This window comes from Pelodiscus sinensis, chromosome 11, assembly GCF_052426305.1.
Source record: "Pelodiscus sinensis isolate ZL-2025 chromosome 11, ASM5242630v1, whole genome shotgun sequence".
In the NCBI taxonomy this organism is placed as follows: domain Eukaryota; kingdom Metazoa; phylum Chordata; order Testudines; family Trionychidae; genus Pelodiscus; species Pelodiscus sinensis.
Genome location: NC_143062.1, coordinates 53,440,995 through 53,462,427, shown reverse-complemented (window position 1 = coordinate 53,462,427; position 21,433 = coordinate 53,440,995). Strand labels below are relative to the sequence as shown.

Here is a 21,433-nt window from a genome sequence, read left to right as displayed (position 1 = left end):
TATTTCACAGCCATGGCATGAGGCCACGGCACAAGGCTGACTACAGACACCACTTCTCCTCTACCAAAAGTACTGAGGGCCCCAGAAGCATTCGTTCCTTTGTCGTAGGGATTTCATTGCTCTCACCATTGACTGGGTCATGACGTACAGGTGCTGCTGTGACTGGTCAAATAGCAGGTCTCCGCTCACCATGCTGTTCAAGTGGATGACTAGAGAAGCATATGTCTTAGTATCTCCCATTGCTCCTAAGTACACCTGTAAGAGACAGAATTGTAGTGTGCAGCAGGCAAAGGGAAGAGGGAAGTGAGTGTCCAGACAGGTGTGCGGGCAGCTGCTGTTTGTTGTATCTTTGTGTTATATCCTAGATTGTAATCACTTTGGAGCAGGAACGGTCTCTTTACTGAGTGTCTGTATGGTGCCCAGTACAATGGACTCGCACGGCTCAGTTGGTGGGCCTGTGTGTCCATGTGTAACAATACTGAGGAAAGGAGGCAAATCAGTGGATGAGCAGACAGGTATGGGGGCAGGCAAAGGGGAAAGTGTCCTTTTGTAAACAGGTTGGAGGCTGATGGACAGACAGCTGAACAGGCAGAGGGGAAGGCAAACAATGAATGGACGAGTTAATAAGTGAACAAGCAATCTGATGGATGGGAGGACAGTGAATGAATGGCATTAGCAAAGCAATAATTGCCCATCCAGCTGTTGACTGATGCAGAGCTTAAACCCCAAGATTTTTTAGGATAGTCCCATGAGAGAAGAGTGGATGGAGGTGGTCAGCCATGGGTACCTGGAAATCATAAACCTGCTGTGGAAAGACCTAGCCATCAAGCCACGGAGTGACCATCATGAGGGACCATGCTGCAGTCACATCCACCACCGCTACCTACTGGGAATGCTAAAATCTGGAGTGGGCTTGGTGGTGAGAGGGTGGGATCGTGGTCCTTGTGGCACCAAGGGGGGGAGACAAGGCAGGGCAACATTTGGAGACATGGTGAGGAAAAGATTTGCAGTATTAGCTGAGGCTGTTTTTCCATCAAATTTGCATTCAGGGGGTGCAGCTGGCCCTGTGCTGCCATAGGGCTCCCGTTCCACAGCACTGGTGGGAACGACTCCTCTTTGCGACGTGGGACTGTGAGATTGGGACCATCTATTTCAGTTATGAAATTCTGCACCTTTGCAGTAGACACTAGCATCCTCTGCTTGGGCAAAGGGGAAAGCACATCGCTGTGCCCTCGTGCAGCACACTGATAAACTAAGGGGGGGCTCTGGATGCGTACAGCCACCGTTCTCATGCCATAGCTGGACATGAGCAGCCCACCCCTCCCTTTCTGTTACCAGGCCCATGTATGCACTCAAGGGCAATTGTGACAAGACACATAGGGGATGAAGGAGGGCACAGTAGCCAGCCCACTAGCCTGGAACTTAGGAGAGCCAGAATCAATTCCCCACTCTTGAACAAACTCCTGCATGACCCTGGGTATGTCATTTGGGCCCAGATTCCCAAAGGAAGTCAGGCTTCTAACATCTATTGTTCGGAAGTAGGTCATTTGTGGGTCTCAGCCTTAGTTGCTCTGTGCCTCAGTTTCCCATCTGTAAAAGGAGTGAAAGGATCATACTATCTCCCTGGAGCACTGTGAGGATAAGGGCTATGAAAAGCTCCCCGTTGCTCAGATACTCCTGTAACAGGTGCCATATACCTAAGAAAGATCACAGGTGTTTGTGGGTGGGTTGGGGTACACTAACTCCTCACTTACCGTTTTCCCAGTTAATGTTACGTTGCTTATCTATTAGAGCACATGCTCATTCAGTTGTGTAACGCTCCCTCACAACACGGTTTGGCTGCTTGCTTTGGTCCACCACTAGCAGGATTTTCTGGAAAAACAGCCTGTCCTTGTGGGGGTTTGGAAGCAGGGTGGATCAGTGGCCCTCCCATCAGCTCCCCTAAATTCTCTTGAAGGTATGTGGCTGGGCAGCTGCCCCTCCCCTCACTACCATGCTGCTCCGTCCTCTGCCTTGGAGCTGCTCCACAGAGCCTCCTACTTGCTGTGCTAGCAGAGGGGTGCTCATGTCAGGATGTCTCACCTCCCATTAACTGACCCCTCCCACTCAGTACCCCAGCTCCACAAGGCAGGATACCACAGGTACAGATTCCTGCATCTGAACTTCATGATCTACAGTTCTGTTCTCAAAAGGGTAGCGTACTTGAGGTGGGTTCAGCCTGCCCCTCTCTCTCACACACACACTCCTTGGCACTGTGCAGCTGTGCACATGCTGTCTGGAGAAGAGAGTGGTGCACTCCAGCAGAGTAGCGTGGGTTCAGTTTCTGCAGGGAAGTGTTTGCAGGCTCTGCCCTGCCTCTATTGAGTTTCCTCCAGCAGTTCATGCTGCCCCTAGAGTGGGAGGCTCCATTAACAGCCCCTGAGGGCTCAGCTGAGTGCTAGTAGCAAGAACTTCCTTGGGAAATGTTCCACCAAGCTTCACAATCATCAGTGCTGCCTACAGTATGAAACTGTTTGCTGAAAATTGTTCCATACTGACCCTGTATAGGTATGCACTGAAAACCATTTTCCTGGAGCCTAACACCCTGTTTACATTCCTTCTTATGAGGAAATTGGATTCACTTAACATCGCTTCACTTCAAGTAGCATTTTTCAGGAGCACGACCCCAGCATTAAGCAAGGTTATTTTCATACCTATGGCTGGTTATTCTGCGACGAGGGGGAAATGAAGTGTTTCGTTTTTGTAAAGTAGGGATGTTGGAGTTCGTGTCTTTTAGTAATTGTGTAGCTACAATTTTTAGCAGTTCCATGGCTATTAAAATACATGGGGGGGCGGGGGCTGGCAGCCAGTGCACTTTTAGCCCCACTCTGAGGAGCCCCTGTGTATCAGAGGCAGCAGCACACGGTGGCAAGAGGAGCCAATCCATGAGGGGAGCAGGTTTAACAATGGACTCCCTGCACAGACCAGCTCCCGCCTGCCTCTTCACACTGCTGCCTCTAATACACAGGCAGCAACAGCCCTTGTCCACAGGGGGCCCAAGCTCCCTGTGGACAGAGGCTGCCCCAGCATCCCTCCTTCCCACCTGGCACCGTTGTCTCTGATACAGAAGCAACAGCATGGTGGGCGGGTCGGCAGGTGTTAGCCAGCTCCCCTCCCACCACAGCACCTGCTCCTGCCTGCCCCTCCCTCTGCCTTTGTGGGAGGCAGTAAGGGGAGGCAAGTGACTCTTAAAAGCCATCTCCCTGCACTTACAGGCTCCCACCTGTCCCCGCCCACTGCTGCCTGTAACAGAGAGGCAGCAGTGCAGGGAGGCAGGGAGTTCCATGGGAGCTTATACACGCAGGGAGCCAGCTGGAAAGCCTGCTTCCCACGTGCACCAGCTCACACCTGCCCCACTCACCCTCTATGCTACTACCTCTCTGTCAGAGGCAGCAGCACAGGGGTTGGGGGCAGGCAGCTCTGCAAGGTCCAGAGTTCGGATGGTGGTGGGGGAGCCATCTTTTAAGACGGCTCCCTCCGAGGACTGGCTCCCTCCTCCCCTCTGTGGGAGGCAGTGCGGAGGCAGGTGGCTTCCCAAAGGTACTAGCTCCCACCTCCCCACCACTGGGACACTGACACAGAGGCAGTGGGAAAGGAGTTTGCCTGTAGTCATTTGAATTAACCAATACACCTAGTCTTACCGGTTCATCATTTAAATGGCTCTACACTAACATTCCTATTTGGAAGGGTAATTGTGTTTAGATTCAGTCCAAAGGCCCAGGGTAGAAGGCTTTTTCTTTGTGTTACAAATCTGGCTATTTATATGGCAGACTCAAACACTCACTTGCAAGCATAGAGATGGATGCCAAAATAAGAGATTTCAAACAAGAATAGAGTGCAGCTGATAAGACTTATCTATGAGCACTAGCACTGGCGAAGAGATGGTTATAACCAAACACAGAGCTGCATACACGGTTTTGCTTATTTTTAGGACTATAAATCAGTCTTGGAGGTTGCAGGAATTACAGACTCTGTGACCTCTGAGACTTGTTCAGTGGCCACTGTGGCTGACGCCAGTAACAGTCATGCTGGCCACTGCTAGAATAGCCTATGGGCAGCTGCTGCTCAGGCGGCCCCAGGCAGCTGGCCCTGAGCACTGCCCGAATAGATGCTGGTGTGGCTAGTCCTGGAGGTGACCAGAGCATCAGTGGGTTGGTGGCCCTGGGGGGTGGCTGAAGCAGCCACTGCTCAGCAGCTCCAGCACCTTCCCTCACAGCATCAGCCCACTGGAAGCCCTCTAGCAGCAGCCTCCTCCACCACTCCTCCTCCCCAAGCATCAGCTCCCCCCAAGCTAAGATGTAGTGAGGGGTGTTAATAGTACAAGTCATGACCCATGAATTTCTGTCCATGATGCGTGACCCGACTATTGATTTTACTCAACACACCCGTCTCTAACTTGTAGCCTTACCTATTCTGAATTGAGAGCATGCAGAGTCTGAGAACGAGCCGCCAGGCGGTGCTGCTGCCCTACAGAGACCCCTCTGGAGCAATGAATGGGCAGGACAGAGAGTGGCAGGTGAGAGACAAATCCCAGGGAGGCAGGACAAGTCAGTGCCCTCACGTGGGCTTGTCAAGATAATGGCCAGGAGTGGCTGCACAGCTCTACCTCTGAAATGACAATTCCTGGCAGTCTTTTCCAAATCCAGGGACAAACCAGCTGAGTGGGGCTCCAGTGCCAGTGCTGGTGGAGGGCTCTTGTCCTAGGTCAGGGGCTTCCCTCCGCACCCCTCTCTCGATTCCTCCAAGCCTGAAGAGGCCGGGCCCAGCAGGAGGCACTCCCGTGGGTCAGCACAGAGGGAGCCCAGGAGACTATAGCTAGATGGGGCAAGAGTGCTCAGGGACCAGGTCTACTGGGAGTCCAGGGTGGAACTGGACCTAGGTGATGTTAGGAGCTAAGTAGAGAAACAGCTCCGGCAGCAAAATCCCAAGCTAGGCAAACGTAAGGGAAAGGCAGACGGGGGGGGGGGGGGGGGGACTCTACAGGGAGTTATTCCGGCTTCCTTTTGAGTCTCCCCCAGCTCTCACTATCATCCTCCTACCTCTTTCAACCACTGCTAGCTCCCTCTGCTCTCCTGTGTGCCCTCCTATGACATTCCTCCCCTCTCCCAGTATGTAACTCGGCTCCTTCCCCATTTCGAGAGAGTTTCTACCACTTCTAGACTTCTGCAACATCTGTTTCTAGGACTCCAGCATACATCAACCTACCCCACTCCTCACCAGTATTGCCTTTTTCTTATGCTGCTTGTTCAAACCAACTCCTACCTTGTGCAGTTGGCCTCTGCTGTCCCCCAGAAAAGCAATGGTGTGGCCATCTTCCACATTCACAGCCACAGCAGTCAGACGGGCCTCCCTCTTCTCCAGGATGGGGGCTGTTTCAAGAGGCACCCGACTGGCCATGGGACTGGGGGTGTGGTCTGAGCCACAGGGATATGCGTCCAGTGTGTCCTTTGTGGGGAGAAGAGAAGAAAGGAAAAACCATTCTAAAAAGGAAACCAAGGTCTTTAACATCTGTTATTTCTATGCACTCGGTATCGTTTCCATCCCGACTTCTCAAAGTACATCCCACACACAAATTAACTCGCCCTCCAATCCCCTCGGAGGCAGATCAGGATTGGTCCCGCTTTCCCAAGCAAGGTGAGAGGGGTCACCTAAGACCTGACTGTGAGTTAGTGACAGTGTGAGGCCAAGAGGAGACATCGCTCCCCTCCTCTGCCAGTGGGTTGCTGCAAGTACTTTACTTCCTTGCAGAAGAATCCAGGTTTCCTACCACATGGCCCTGTGGCTTAGGTGGATACTTGACACACACACCTAAAAGCTGGAAATTCAGCAGAGGGGAATTTTTATTGAGTCATTTCTGAAGCCTGTATTCCCTGGGGAAGCTATGCTTTCATTCCTTTAGGTAGGGTTAGATTAAACTGATTTCTGAAAGACTTATTTCATACATGGGTCCTCTCTTGGAATCACTGCAAGGAAGAGTGAAGGTTGTTTGAATGCCCCAATTGTACATCGCTTTCTTTTTTGATTTTACACTACGGGGACTGTAGTAGTCAAGCTGTGGCACTGTAGCTGTACTGGCATAATGCAGTCTACACCAACAGAAGGAACTTTTCCCTTCTTCCCACCTCAGCAAGTGATGGTAGCAACATCAGTTAAAGCATTCTTCCAACTACCTAGTTGCATCTATATTGGGCAGTAGGTCTGAATAGCTACTGGGGGAGGGGGGGGGGGCCTGGTTCCACAACTTGAGCGATGCATCTATTTTGATCTAAATTTTAAGTATAGTCCAGGCCTAACTGTAACCTTTACTCTGAATTTCCTGGGTTGGTTTTGAGATAAGTCATGGGTAAGTGCGCCGCATGAGTTGCTCTCTGGCAGCTCACTGAGATGAAAGATTGTCGTAACCAAGACAGTCTCCTAGGATAGGGGAGTCTTAAATGGAGAGCAGGATCTGGTTCAAGACGTAATTATAACTGGAGCACTTGGAAATAGTGACCACAATGTAATAAAAGTTAACCTCCCTGTGGTGGGAAAAACCCCTCAGCAGCCCAACACTGTAGCACTTAATTTCAGAAAGGGGAACTACACAAAAATGAGGAAGTTAGTTAAACAGAAATTAAGAGGTATAGTGACAAAAGTAAAATCTCTAAAAGCTACATGGAAACTTTTCAAAGACACCATAACAGAGGCCCAACTTAAATATATACCCCAAATGAAAACACATAGTTAGAGAACTAAACAAGTGCTACCGTGGCTTACCCACCAAGTAAAAGAAGCAGAGAGAGATAACAAGACATCTTTTAAAAAGTGGGAGTCAAATCCTAATGAGGAAATTAGAAAGGAGCATAAACTTTGTCAAATTAAGTGTAAAAATATAATAAGAAAAGCCAAAAAGGAGTTTGAAGAACAGCTAGCCAAAAACTCAAAAAGTAATAGCAAAATGTTTTTTAAGTACATCAGAAAGCAAGAAGCCAGCTAAACAACCCTTGCACGATCAAGATGCTAAACGAGCACTCAGAGGCGATAAGGTCATGGCAGAGAAACTAAATGAAATCTTTACTTCGGTCTTCACAGCTGAGGATACTGGGGAGATTTCCAAACCTGGGCCATTCTTTTTAGTGACAAATCTGAGGATTTGTCCCAAAGTGAGGTGTCATTAGAAGAGGTTTTGGAACAAACTGATAAATTTAACAGTAACAAGTCACCAGGACCGGTTGGCATTCACCCAAAAGTTCTGAAAGAACTCAAATGGGAAATTGTAGAAGTAGTAACTATGGGTATGTCTACACTTGCACCTTCTTTTGGGAGAAGGATGTAAATGAAGACATTCGAAATTGCAAATGAAGCTGGAATTTAAATATCCCACGCTTCATTTGCATATTTGTGTTATGGTGCTATTTTGAAATAACAGACGCTGTTAAGACGCTGTGAAAACCCTTCTCTCGAAATAACTGGTAAACCTCATTGTATGAGGAATAAAGTTTATTTCGAGAGAAGGGTTTTCTCTTGAAATAACCGCGTCTTAACAGCGTCTGTTATTCCGAAATAGTGCTATTTTGAAATAGCACCATAACGCAAATATGCAAATGAAGCGTCGGATATTTAAATCCCAGCTTCATTTGCAATTTCGAATGTCTTCATTTGCATCCCTCTCTCGAAAGAGGGTGCAAGTGTAGACATACCCTATGGTTTGTAACCTATCCTTTAAATTGACTTCCATACCTAATGACTGGAAGATAACTAATATTTAAAAAGGGCTCTAGAGGTGATCCTGGCAATTACAGGCTGGTAAGTCTAATGTCGGTACTGGGCAAATTAGATGAAACTATAATAAAGAATAAAATGGTCAGACACATAGATGAACATAATTTGTTGGGGATAAGTCAACATGGTTTCTGTAAAGAGAAATCATGCCATACTCATCTGCTAGAGTTCTTGGAGGACATGCATGTGGACAAAAGGAATCCAGTGGATGTACTATACTTAGATTTCCAAAAAGCCTTTGATAAGGTACCTCACCAAAGGCTCTTAAGTAAAGTAAGTTATCATGGGATAAGAGGGAAGGTCCTTTCATGGACCGATAACTGGTTAAAAGACAGGAAACAAAGGGTAGGAATTAATGGTCAGTTTTCAGAGCAGAGAGAGGTAACTAGTGGAGTCCCTCAAGGATGTGTCCTGGGATCAATCCTGTTCAACTTATTTATAAATGATGTAGAGAAAGGGGTAAACAGTGAGGTAGCAAAATTTGACGATGAAACGAAACTGCTCAAGATAGCTAAGACCAAAGCAGTCTGTGAAGAGCTTCAAAAAGATCTCACCAAGCTAAGTGACTGGGCAAGAAAGTGGCAACTGAAATTTAATGTGGATAAATGTAAAGTAATGCACATTGGAAAAAATAATCCCAACTATACATACAAAATGATGGTGACTAATTTAGCTATAGCTACTCAAGAGAGAGATCTTGGAGTCATTGTGGACAGTTCTCTGAAAACATCCACTGTGTGCAGCAGTAGTGAAAAAAGCAAATAGAATGTTAGGAGTCATTAAAAAAAGGGATAGACAATAAGACAGAAAATATCTTATTGACTCTATATAAAACCATGGGACGCCCACATCTTGAATACTGAGTACAGATGTGGTTGCCTCACCTCAAAAAAGAGATACTGGCACTGGAAAAGGTTCAGAAAAGCAGCAACAAAAGTGATTGGGGTTTGGAACGGGTCCCATATGAGAAGAGATTTAAAAGACTTGGACTTTTCAGCCATTGTGGCACTGGGGGGGGACAAGTATAGCGGTAATATAATCCCCTATTATTACTCAAGATTCCCCTATTTATGCATCCAAGGACCACATTAGGTTTTTTCCATCACAGCATTGTACTAGGGGCTCAAGGAGTTGATGTTTGCATAAACTTCCTATCAGTATCAGTGCATTGCAGGGATTATGTGAGGGAGTAACTATGTAACTACAGTACAGCTAATGGACCATAAAAGAGAGTTACTCACTTTGTGCAGTAATGGGAGTTATTCGAGATGCACGTCCCCGGAGGTGCTCCACACTAGGTGCTGGTGCGTCCTCACTCTGGCAACCGGAGATTTTTTCTAGCAGTGCCCTGCCATGCTGCACATGCACACTGATGTCTCCTTGTGCTGTTGGCATCCATTAGTTGCGTGCATAGCATAGCATCTCCATTCCTTCTCTACGGGTATGCCTACACTAGACCACTAGTTCGATCTAGGGAGGCTAATGAGGGCGACCGTAATTGCAAATGAAGCGCGGGATTTAAATATCCTGAGCTTCATTAGCATGTTCCCGGCCGGTCACCATTTTAGAAATTGACTAGCCCGAAGTAACTGCCCACGTCTACACGTGGCAGTGAAACAGGATTCTGAATTAAAACCCTGACTCGAATTAGCTGTTATTCCTCCTGCAATGAAGTTTACCAGCTAATTCGATTTAGGGCTTTAATTCAGAATCCCGTTTTACTGCCACGTGTAGACGTGGGCAGTTACTTTGGGCTAGTCAATTTCTAAAATGGCGACCGGCCGGGAACATGCTAACGAAGCTCGGGATATTTAAATCCCGCGCTTCATTTGCAATTTCAGTCACCCTCATTAGCCTCCCTAGATCAAACTAGGGGGCTAGTGTAGACGTACCCTACCTTAGATATAACCCCAAAGAAACTCCAAAGTAGGGGAGGAGGGAGGGTAGTGGAGCATCCACAGGGACACACATCTTGAAAAACTCCTGTTACTGTACAGGGCGAGTAACTCTCTTTTTTTCTTCAAGTGATGTCCCCATGGGTGCTCCACTCTAGGTGAGTCAAGAGCACTGTCCGTCCCAAGGCTGAGCCCTGCAGCAACAATAGACTGTTTCGTCCAGGGACAAAGAGAACTGGCCCATGGAGGAAACATCAGGCTGTTGCTCTTCCAGTTCTGATAGTTGCCCCTCTTCCAGTTTGGACTGTTGTGGCAGAGGAGGAAGGTCAGAATTCCTGGTGCCACACAGTGTCTACGTGAGAGCGTAGAAGAAATGGTCGAGCTGTGTCTGAAAGAAGACCTGAGACAGCAAGGTGAACAGTGCCTAGAGAACGTGGGCTGTCAGTAATGGTAACATGCCATCCAGTGTGGTGGATGGTCGCAGTAGTATCCGTGTCTATGATGCCTATAGGGGAGGAGTGATTTGAGGAGAAAACACTTCTATGGTCTCTATGATAGAATCCATGGAAGACAGAGAATGAGATATGGACATGTGTCTCCAATGGACACAGTGTAGAGATGTATGATAGCAAGAAGACTGATCTGTGATGTCTCCTTTATGCATGGGGGTCACACGTGGTTCCTGCACGTTGCGGAACTGTGTCAGCCATGCCAGCGACAGGGACCATGGTGCTGGGGGAAAAGTCAGTGGTTCTGGACTAATGTCCCGGGCCCTATTCGATTTTTGGAAGGCTTATGCCAGTGTCAGTGGCTTGACTGGTGCACGAGGCACTGGGGTAGAGAGCTGCACTGTTGCTGATGTTTGTGGTGCTGTGGTTGGCGGTGCCAGTGCCAAGCAATTACATGACATCTCTGCTATCAGCACCGATGATGTTCTGTGCCACGCTTTCGGTTCCGGGGCAGCTTTAGACTGCGAAACTGCAGTGCCAGATGTTCCAGGTTTGTCTCCTGTGCTAACCTGACTTGTCAAAGTCAGTGGGAGGAAGCGTGCAGGCAAAGCACATTTCTTAGTGTGGCGTGAGTTTGGGGAGGTGGCTCTCCGCTTTTCAGCCCTGACAGGGTCTGACCAAGACTGTACAGAGTCTGATGGCTTTGTAGAATAGGAACATATGCAAACTGCATCTCCCAATCTCAGCACGCTCTCTCTGTCAGCTTGGAGGAATGCGAACATTTTTGAGGCACATGTATCTCTCCAAGAGTGTCCATCAGACGCCGGCATGGGCTTGTGACAAGTATTGCACTTTTTGAAGCCCGGAGAGCCTGGCATTGTGAAGAGTCTTGTTTATCTTTTCTTGTTCCTCCTATTTTATCTCTTAGGGTACGTCTACACTGCCACGTTCAAGGACCACATTTCATCTTCCGCTTTTTTTTGCGGCAGAGCAAATGCGCTCTTTTGGGGACTCCTGTATACCTCGTTCTACGAAGGATAAGGGCTCCACCGAAAGGGGAGGCTTTTCCGCCATCTGGCCCCATCTAGACAGGGCCAAATGACAGAAAAACCTGTTCTGGAAAAGCAATTAGATAAAAGCAATGCAAATTGAGCTTCGCAATTTGCGTAGCTTTTTCCTAAAAAATTCCAAACCTATAGTGTAAAAGAAAGAGTTACGGTGTACAAACGGCCGATGGCAACTTTTTTTTTTTTTTTTTTTTTAAATAAATAGAACAATTGACCACCTAATTCTACAACTACCATAACTAATTAACTGGAAAAACACCTACAACTCAAAGGACTAACTAACAACTAAATTTTTATCTCTGACTAGAATTCCTGAGAAGACCTCGCTCCATCTGCGACCGAGGGCAGCAAAGAAGGGTGGGTGAGCAGAAAAGCATGAACCACATGAGGCGCCCACCACGCATGGGCGCTCCGGCTGATTACTGCTAGTGAAAACTCTGATCTGCAGCACCAGAACAACAGTGAGGCACCCATGGGGACATTACTTGAAGCAAAAAAAAAAAAAAAAAAAAACCTTCCAAAAGCTCCAGCCCTCACTGACGTGGCCCCCAACTGAGACACCTCACTCCTCAGGCACTCCGGTCGCAATGAGGTGAGGAGAAGGGACAAGGAGGAGTGAGGTTCAGGGCTTCCCATAGGCCAGATTTACATTTCTGGAGTTGGTGGATTTTGAGGACCTCTTTAGGCTCTGGGGTGGGGACAAATATTAGGGGTTCAGTGTGCAGGACAGGGCTGCCAGCGAGTGGGATAGAGACGGGGGTGCAGGGTCTGTGCGGGAGGTAAGGTGGAGGAGGGGTGAGTGTGCGAGGTAGGGGTGGGAGATAGGGTGCAGAAGCAGGCTGGGAGTAGGGTATCTAGCCAGGAGGAAGACTGTAGGAGCAAGCTGGGTGTGCAGGGTATTGGAGGGGGATGAGTGAGGGGGATTGGGGCACCGGGGTTTGGGTATGGGGGGTACTTACCTGGCTTCACACTCCCGTTGCTCCCAAGGACCGTCCCTCACTGCTCCCATTGCTTCCCAGTAGTGTGTTATTGCACTGCAATTCCCCCAGTGTGTGGGGGGGGAAGCTCAGCCCCTCCTTCTCCCCACACGGAAGGGAGAAGCAGCCACTCCAGCCTCTCAGACATAGAACCGTAGGAGAGGAGGGTTTGGAACAGACCCTAGGAGGCCTTCTGGTCCCATCCCCTGCTCCAAGCAGAACCAACCCCAGGTCAATCAGGAATCTCGCTGCCTCCCCTCCCCTGCCTCCTTTGGCCATTGCAGCTTCAGAGTGGCTCCAGGGGCCCTTTCCTAAGGGTCAGGCACAGCCCTGGCGCTACGCTGAGCTCACCTGGCTGAAAGGCGAGCCCTGGGTGCAGGGGCCGGGATGCGCTGCTGTCCCCAGGAGTAACCCGGCTGGGGAAAGCCCAGGGTCTCGCGGCTCCCCGGTGCGGCTACTCCGCAGCGCAGAGGTCAGTTCCGTCCTGCCTGCCCCGTCTGGGAGGCTCGCTCCCTTGCATTGCTGCAAACTCCAGGTCGAGCCTGCGGCGTGGGGAGCTGCCCCTGGGAAATGCACCAGAGTTTGCAAATAACCGGGTGCATCCCTCCCTCAGCCACCATCCCTCGCTGCCTTTCTGCGAGAAGGAGGCTCCCCCTTCCCACCAGCCAGCATGTACAAAGGAATCCAAATTGCAAAGCAAAGGGAGTGGAAACTTTCCAGCCCCCTGCCGAGCGCTGTTGGCAAGCCCAGGGCTGCAGCCCACTCGCTGTGCCCGTCGGAGAAAGGGGAATGGGCAGCGAGAGCCTGCCCCGAGCTCGCTGGCTGCACTGAGCCACACACACGCGGCGCTCCTGCCTCAGCTTTTGCCTCCTGCATGGCCCAGCCAGTGCTGTAGCCCCTTTGCATTTCCCCATCTCCTCCCCACACCATGTCCCTTAATGAGCTGAAGGGAGAGACCTGAGCTGAGCCCTGCACTGCCAGAGTGAAACCCACTGAGCAGTTCAGGGAAATCCTTCCTGCTCCTGACCCCGGCCTCCCCTTCCCCAAGTGGCTGGAAACCCCCGTACTGGGCCCCACTTGTAGCCTCTCCCTGTTTGAGTCCCGTCCTCACCCACCCGCTCTAGGAGAGAGGAAATCCCCCTCGCCTTTGCACTTCCTTCCCTCTGCGCACGAAGCCGGCGCGAGTTCCCAGATGCGTGGGGAAGTAGGAGGGGCTGAACTCAAGCCGCGGGCCACTAGTGGTCCATGGACCACACTGAGAACCACTGCCCAAGGCACTTAATGCAGGAGAAATGCCCAGAAGCAGGCATGGCATCTCAACATAAGTCGCATCCCTTGAAGCCTAGTGAGCCAGGCATGTTGAGGCAGGGTAAAATACAGGAGAACGAAATGGTTGGGTTTTTTTAATGTTTTTATTTTGTTGACAAAAAAACAAAGGGAAAAGGTTGAAAAACTCTGAGAACAAGAAAAACTGATGAACTTGGATCTTTTTTTCGTTAATTAAGATGAAGAAAGGGAGACTGAAGGGGAGCTCTGTCTTCTGGTGAGGACGATAGAGAAAGAACTGACATCCTGCGTGTGCAACCAATAGACACCCACAGCACAAGGAGACACCACTGCGCATGCATAGCATGCTAGGGCACTGCTAGAAAAAATATCTCTGGGCGCCGGAGCAAAGACACACCAGCACACTAGAATAGAGCACCCACGGGGACACACATCTCAAAGAAGAATATTTGTTCCTCTCCACAGAAGGGGCAGAGGCTTTTGTACTGACAGCAATTCTGACAATTTTACAGCCATAATCCTTTATATCAGGGGCAGGCACTGAACAGCACCACTCAAAGAGGCTGGCTGCTCCTTGTGGCTCTCTGCACTATGGGAACATGGGGGGCTTTAGGGGCAACGAAGCACAATTTCTCAGCTCCCATTGGCCAGTTTCCAGCCAACAGGAGCTCAGAGATTTTTCAAAGGGGTGGGAGCAATGCCCAAAGCCTCACCCTGCAGATCAGAGAGCCACATGGAACAATCAGCTGCTTTGAGCAGTCTGCAGCTGCTGGAGAAGTCTGCCTGAGAGGGCTGCTGGCCGGGAGTTGATTAGGTAAGTGGCACCCGGCTGGAGCCTGCCTCTGGCATTCCACCCCATTCCGTACCCAAACTCCCTCCGAGACCCTGCACCCCCTTCAACCCCTCCCCGAGGCCAGAGTCCTCTCATGGATCCTGCACTCCAATCCCTTGCCCCAGGTCACAACCCCCTCCCTTCACCCAAACCCCCTCAGACCTTACACCCTCTCCTGCACCCCAGTCCCTACCCCAAGCTCCTTTCTGCACCCAACCTCTGCCCCACACCCCGCACTTCCTCCAAAGAATGGAGCCCTCGACTGCTTACCAAAATCTTGGCGTGGCCCCCGCATCAAAAATTATTGCCCACTCCTGCTTTATATAATGACAAAGATTTCATATACAGGGAGTAGAAATGTAGCAAAACATCTCAAAAGCTGCATGATCCCAGTCCTCCGTCACTCTCTCACTCCCTTCCTGCTATCAGCAACTTCTCATAATGCAATCCAGTTAGGAGTTGTGGGCTCAGTACTCTGTTATGTACTTCAACTTTGTGTTATCCCTGCTTCTGTGCAATATTCACAAGAGCTATGTAGCCCTTGCAAGTCCTGCAGAAGCCTCATGTGTGCTTTTAATTAAAGGTGACCAAAAACCTCTAACCAGTAAGGTTGCTACCAGGATTTAATTATAAGGATTATTTTCTATACTCTCACCCTAAATCCACTAATTTAAAAGCATGTATGTTTTCACAATGTTTCAACAAACTTTCAGGGTGAAGTTGCTTTTCCTGAAAATGCTGAAGAAAACAGAATAAATGCTTTCCCAATTGAAGAGATTGTACTGAAGTGGTTGTGAAATATTCCTGACCCATATACTAAAAATAGAGTTTGATGTTAACTTGGGAAAATGTTTCCAACATAAACCTTGTGCAGAAGCTAGTTTAAAAGCAGACATGAAGTACACATTTAATTAGCATTATTCCTGAATAATGAATGAGCTGCCGCCACAGAAGCTGACAGATAAAACTGTCTCTGGACAAAATGTTCATTGACAGCCGCTTCCACTCACACACTGAATGAAGCAGGCTGCAGCTGGCACAGAACCTTACATGCTGTTAGACACAATTTTAATGACAACCGCGTCCACGCATTGTATCCCTCTCTCATCCAGTTCAGTATCACGTGCTATTTGCTTTGGAAGGAGTTTTCAAAAATGGCTGCGGGCATTGGCTACCCCTCTCTCTGAGGCACTTCAAAATTCTCACTCTGGTTTCATTCATCCCATGCTGCACCATCCCTCAGCCCACTGCATCGAAAATGCATGAAAGCAGAAAGGTTGGGGTTCAAACTCTGCGGAAGAGTGTGGCGTGTACAAGCCTCTGCCATCTGTTACTGTCGTTTCTTCATTAGACAAGGAAGCCTAAGGGCAAAGGGGGCAACTGAAGAGGGAAGGGTGACTGTAGGAATCCTGAGGGTACATAGCTGTACATCAGGTACATAGCTGATGAGTTCTGGAGCATCCCCTGCTTCTCAGCTCACAAATAACGTTCCTCATTTCAGATCCCCTCTGCAATGAGCCTCCCTCTTCGCTCCTCGGCTCTCCTGCAGCCTTCTAAACTCTGCCGTGACTACAGCAGAATAGGTGCACTCTCTCATGTGCTTTTGAACCATAGAAACATTATTCCTGATACCTGAAGTCTGCAGCACCTCTTGCTTGCTTAGTAACATAACATTTAGAAGAGGACTACATATTATGTACTACTCTTTAAATGATGTCACTAGATTGACACTTTACTGAAAATTGGCATGGGGATCAGTAACCATAAAAAGCCAAGGCTTCATATTTTAGTTCTCGGATTAAAAAAAGAAATAATCTTCAGTGCTAGGCGGAGCACTGAATTCAGTAGTGTCTCCAAGGGAGGACGCAACACCACAACTTGCACTATTTAAGCTTTCCTTAGGAGTGCCCCCTCCAAGAACAGAGCAGGTCCACTCCTATTTAGTTTGTGAGTGCAGATGATCTCACAGTACAAGCAAGTGCAGAAGGTATAGCTATCTGAATCAGAGTTTCAAGCCTTTCAGAATATCAACTCTTATTCCTGTACCCTTTAATGACTTTTCCCCATCCTTCTAGCAGCACAGAAATGTAAGAGATGCCCATAAAGAAGATTATGTATGTCTTCAAGAAACCAAAAGGAGCTAGGTTGTGGAGACAACTTTTTTCAAAAACAAAATCATCCGTGACTAGTGATTTATAAGGCAAAAAAAACTGCAGCCAAAGAGACTTGATTTTGTTTAAATTATCTATTTGTGCCTGTTCTCCTTAACATGACACTTTTGTAAGGTATACTGTGTTCTTCACATCTAGTTGGGATTGAAGGGGGCAGACACATGGCTCACACCTCAACCTACAGAACAGATTCAGCAAACTCATTAAAAACTACTATTCAAGACACTGTAACTAGGGATTTCAAGAATGAATGTTTCCACAGAGTGAATTCAATCCTAGAGGCTGCCCCCTCCATATACATGCCACATGGCAGGATGTGACCCATTCCTTTCAATTCTCTGTGGCACTAGTGAGGCAACATCTGAAATATTGCATCAAGTTTGGGGTCATCATTGCAGAAAGGACATGGACAAACTGGAGAGAGTCAAGCAGAGGGCAATGAAAATGATTAGGGGGTTGAGGTACATGACTGATGAGGAGAGGCTGAGGGAACTGGGCATATTTAGTCTGCAGAAGAGTGAGAAGGGAATTTGATAGCAGCCTTCAGCTACCTGAAGGGGTAGGGGAAGTTCCCAAGGGGATAGAGCCAGGCCGTTTTCAGTGGTGACAGATGACAGAGTATAGAAATAGTTAAGGAGCAATGGTCTCAAGTTGTCTAGGTTGAATAGTAGGAAAAATGATTTCCCTAGCAGGGTGGTAAATGCACTGGAATGGGTTTCCTAGAGAGGTAGTGGAATCTCCATCCTTACAGGTTTTTAAGCCCCAGCTTGACAAGGCCTGGCTGGGATGATTTAGTTGGGGTTGGTCCTGCTTTGAGTAGGGGGTTGGACTAGATGACCCCCTGAGGTCTCTTCAAACCCTATTCTTCTAAGATTCTATGCTGGTAAACCTGAGGGAATAAAAAAAGAAGACACCAACAAGTGGTAGTAGGAAGGTAGGAAAGGCTGACTTTGAATGCAAAGTATCAATAGTTCCCACATCACCTTCTAATGGTAGTGTGGGAGCCATATGCTGTTCCATCAAGTTCCTTTAAAATACCACCTCCTACAGACTATGGCTGGGGATGGCAATCAGCCCATAACATATTTAATTATAAATCCCTGGGAACTGGGGTCACTAGAAATGCAAACAGTGCCCTATGGTACTAGAGGGCTACTTCAGACACCCCCTACACACCATCATCAATACATGCACACACACACACCAGGCCTGATGCCCCTTTACAGGGAGGCACCATTACACCATTCTGTCACTATAAAGAAGCCTTGAAAAGGGCATCAAGTCAATTACACTCACTTTAAGGCCTGCTTACAATGACAGAGTGGTGTAAAACAGAGACAGTGTAACAGGAGTCAGGCTCAGGACAGCCACTTACCGCTGGCAGCTGGACACAGTTGGAACTGACATCATATTCAATATATGCTTCTTCTATCCCCGCCTCTGATTTCCCATCCTTCGTATAACAAACATCCCTGGTCCAAGTGGTCATGCGGTCCACGTCCTCCATTGTATAGACACAGAGTGCAGACTCCTCACTCGGTTTGCCAGATGAAGCCTGCCAGGCAGAAAAGGCAGTGAACAACACCTCTCCTTGGGTACTGGATCTCCCTCTTCCCAGATCACTTCCTGGTTGGGTGACATAAGCAGCTTGCAGTAGGCTGTATGTTTTCTCTTTGCTCCTACAGAGTAATGGTAATTCCACATAGGAGTAATAGTGAGAGTCATCCAGGCAGATCCGTGAGATATAGGTCTTGTACTCCCGTGACTGGGACTTGAGATCCCGGCGATAAAACAGGAAGTAAACGCTGGAGCGGTGGGTAAAGGATTTGATGAAATGGTGGTTATACTCGGAGAGCCGACCCACAGCCAGCTTAGCTGTTTCTTCATAGGAGAAGATGGAGTGAGAATCGGTCCCTTGCACATCCCCCCCATAGGCCCTGAGATTTCGGGTGGTGATAGGAGGGATTCCCCCTCCCACCCCTCTGCTGGTATACCCTCGTCCCACAAACAGCAGGGGCACATCATCTTTTGAGTGGCTTACTAGTCCCACAGTAGTGATATCTGGGTCATTTGCAGCCACATACTGAGTATCTCCAGGGCTCTCTGGTCGGAAGAGAACATGGTCGATGGACGTGAGGCTCCTTTTTTCACAGATCCCCTGGTACACACTGCCACATACAATGAGCTCCTCCTGCAGAGAGTTCACTAGTAATAGCTTGTTGTGATTGTCAGTGCTGTGTGCCTGGGGACATTCCAGCTTTGAGACAGGGGGCAGGCAATCTTTACTGTCCAGAACTGGCCCAGTTTGAACTGTACTCTCCATCATCAGGTCTGATGTCAGTTGGAAAAGAAAGTTGATGGCCCCCAAATAAAGAGTCCCAGACTCAGAGTCTATAGTCAGGTGAAGGAATTTTGTGGTGTTGTGTGAAAAGGTGACATACTGCAGCAGTCCCCTTGGCGTTACTGCCCCCAGGAAACAGAGAGCAGGAAGAAGGAAAGATCCCAGAGACATGGTAAACATTCTGCAAGAGAGAGAAAGCTGTTACCCCATGGAGCCAAATCACATTATTCTAACATTGGACTTTTATTATGAGAAGAGGTGGGTGAAGAGAACAGTGGCCAATTCTAGCCAGAGATAAAACAACAAAGGATGAATTTTTATATGCTATCAAAAGCAGGAAGCCCAAGGAAGCATCAATGGTTTTGCTTTTCCACCAGAGTGTTAAGGTGACATGCACAGAGTAAAATAAGATTGCTGAAACACTTTTACCAGATTACCTCATTTATTGGTGGATATCCCCATCACCAAGACTTTCATTGTGGGCCCAGAACTTGTGTTGGTTATCTGAGAAACAGGGACTCGATATTCAGTTTTCCTCAAGAGAAGACTTGCCAAAGCATAAATTCTCTGACTCAACAATGTTACCGTCAGCAGAAGGCCCTATTTATACTGTAAAAATTAGCATATCAGAGAGTTGGTTCAAACTCAGAAACCCGTAACAATAGGTCAAACACAATATGTCCTTGCTGTACAGACAGAAGTGAGCCTAGTTTACCCATGCTCCTAGACTGTACTACAAACTAGGGATGTTAAATTGTAGTAATCGACTAATGGAATAGTCGATGCATTTTGCATTGACTATTCAATTAGTCAATAGTGCACCTCCACCTTAGAAGTGTGGCAACAGCCCTAGGGCTGTTATTACACTTAGAAGGCGGAAGTGCTATACAGAGCCTGGGTCTGACCCCGGGCTCCGTGCACTGCTGCCGCCTTGAAAAGCCACAGGAGCCCAGCAACAAGCTCCTTGCGGTGTTTCAAAGCAGCAGCGCCCCATGAAGCCCGGGATTTGCTGGGGACTCCCCTGCTGACCCTGGGCTCCATGAGGCGCTGCTACTTTGAAATGCCTCGTGCAACCTCAGGACAACCCAACTGGCCCCAGGTTGCACAGAGCGTTTCAAAGCCGCAGCGCTGCATGGAGCCCAGGCTCTGGCCCCAGGTTCCACACAGCACTGCCACTTTGAAGTACCCCCTCCTCGCCTCTTTCTGAAAGCGACTAGTTGAGTAGCCCGTCGACTATCCAAGAAGCATTTGCTTATTGTATAGTCAACTAGATGACTAGTTTTCACATCCCTACTACAGACATAGGCATTAGCAGTGTTGAGTATTGAGAATTATCCAGGAAAGGGAACATGTGTAGAGAGAACTTAGCACATTATGAACAACAATGGTCCTGCAGCCCCTTGGAGACTTACCAAAAAATATGTAGATAGGATCATGAGCTTTCATGAGCACAAGCCACATCTTCAGATGACAAATATCATCTATATATTTGTTAGCTGAAGAAGTAGGTTGTGCCCATGAAAGCTCAAGATACCATCTATATATTTTTTGGTTAGTCTCTAGGTGCTGCAAGACCATTGCTGTTTAAGGGGTTTTTTTGTTTGTTTGTTTTTTAAGTTACAAACTAACACGGCTACCCTTCTGAGATGAAGTACAATATGGGCATTACTCAAGAGTAACATTTCATGATGATAATATACCATAGTTTTGGGGAAAAATACAGTTCACTTCTGGCTCACTGTAGGACTGAAATGAAATGTATTTTAGACATTTTTTACAGTGTAGGTGGGTCTCAGATTATACTAATAGAATCAAACTATTCTACATGTCAATCAAGCACAACTGTCAGTGTTCAGAGAAAGTATACTGTTTTGGAGCCTACCTCTTCTCTCTCTTCTCACACCTCCAATCCTGGCTTCCAGTTCTCTTTCCAATATTTTGAGCCCATATAGAGGCATTTCAGATTGCAAATCAATGTCACTTGGAAGTCTCACAAGGACAGTGCCTGTTCTCGGTTCTACTCTGACTCATACAAAACAGAACCTGACAAGTTCCCAAGAACCAACATTGTTCCTATTACACATCCTGCGGTTTCCAAAACATACATTTCCCTCGGCTCCATTCATTTCCTATTAGAGAACATCAACAATCAATATTGAGCCTCAGCACTAGTCTAATAAAGAGAACAAAATAAGCCAGGCTTCTCTTATTGACCAATTCACAGACTGACACTCTTCTGCATCCATTGCTATGGTAACCATCCATCTGCCTGCGAAAGGTCAGAGTTGGCTCAGCTGGCCCAGCAGAAACCCAGCAAGACGCTTCAAAGATCTGCACAGGCATTTCTCTCTCCTCCTCGTCCCTGATGCATCTTACTCCAAGAATATTTACTTGTCATGGCAAATGTTATCAAAATGTAAAACTGAGACAAACCACCCCAGTCTTTCTGAGGGGACAAGGCAGCCTACCCAGGCCAGAGCGTCCCTGTGATTAGGTTTGATTCTCTGTGCCCCTCTCCCCTTGCACTCTTTGGAAACAATGGCTCCTACCTGCTTTTCAGAAAGATGGCTACTTTATTCAGTGCCGAATGAGATCACAGGCCTTCTGGAGACAC

The 21,433-nt window shown here is 48.0% G+C and overlaps 1 protein-coding gene across 2 annotated transcripts in view; it reads right to left on the bottom strand.

The window, feature by feature from the left end:
• PLXNB1 (plexin B1) overlaps nucleotides 1-21,433 on the bottom strand; it is a 206,191-nt gene that overhangs the window by 118,217 nt on the left and 66,541 nt on the right. For both annotated transcript variants that reach the window (XM_089781349.1, XM_089781350.1), the window contains exons 5-7: nucleotides 17,854-19,000; nucleotides 5,302-5,484; nucleotides 127-255 (exon numbers count right to left, since the gene is read on the bottom strand). In XM_089781349.1, coding sequence (XP_089637475.1) covers nucleotides 127-255; nucleotides 5,302-5,484; nucleotides 17,854-19,000 — 1,459 coding nt within the window. The remainder of the gene's footprint in view (nucleotides 1-126; nucleotides 256-5,301; nucleotides 5,485-17,853; nucleotides 19,001-21,433) is intronic.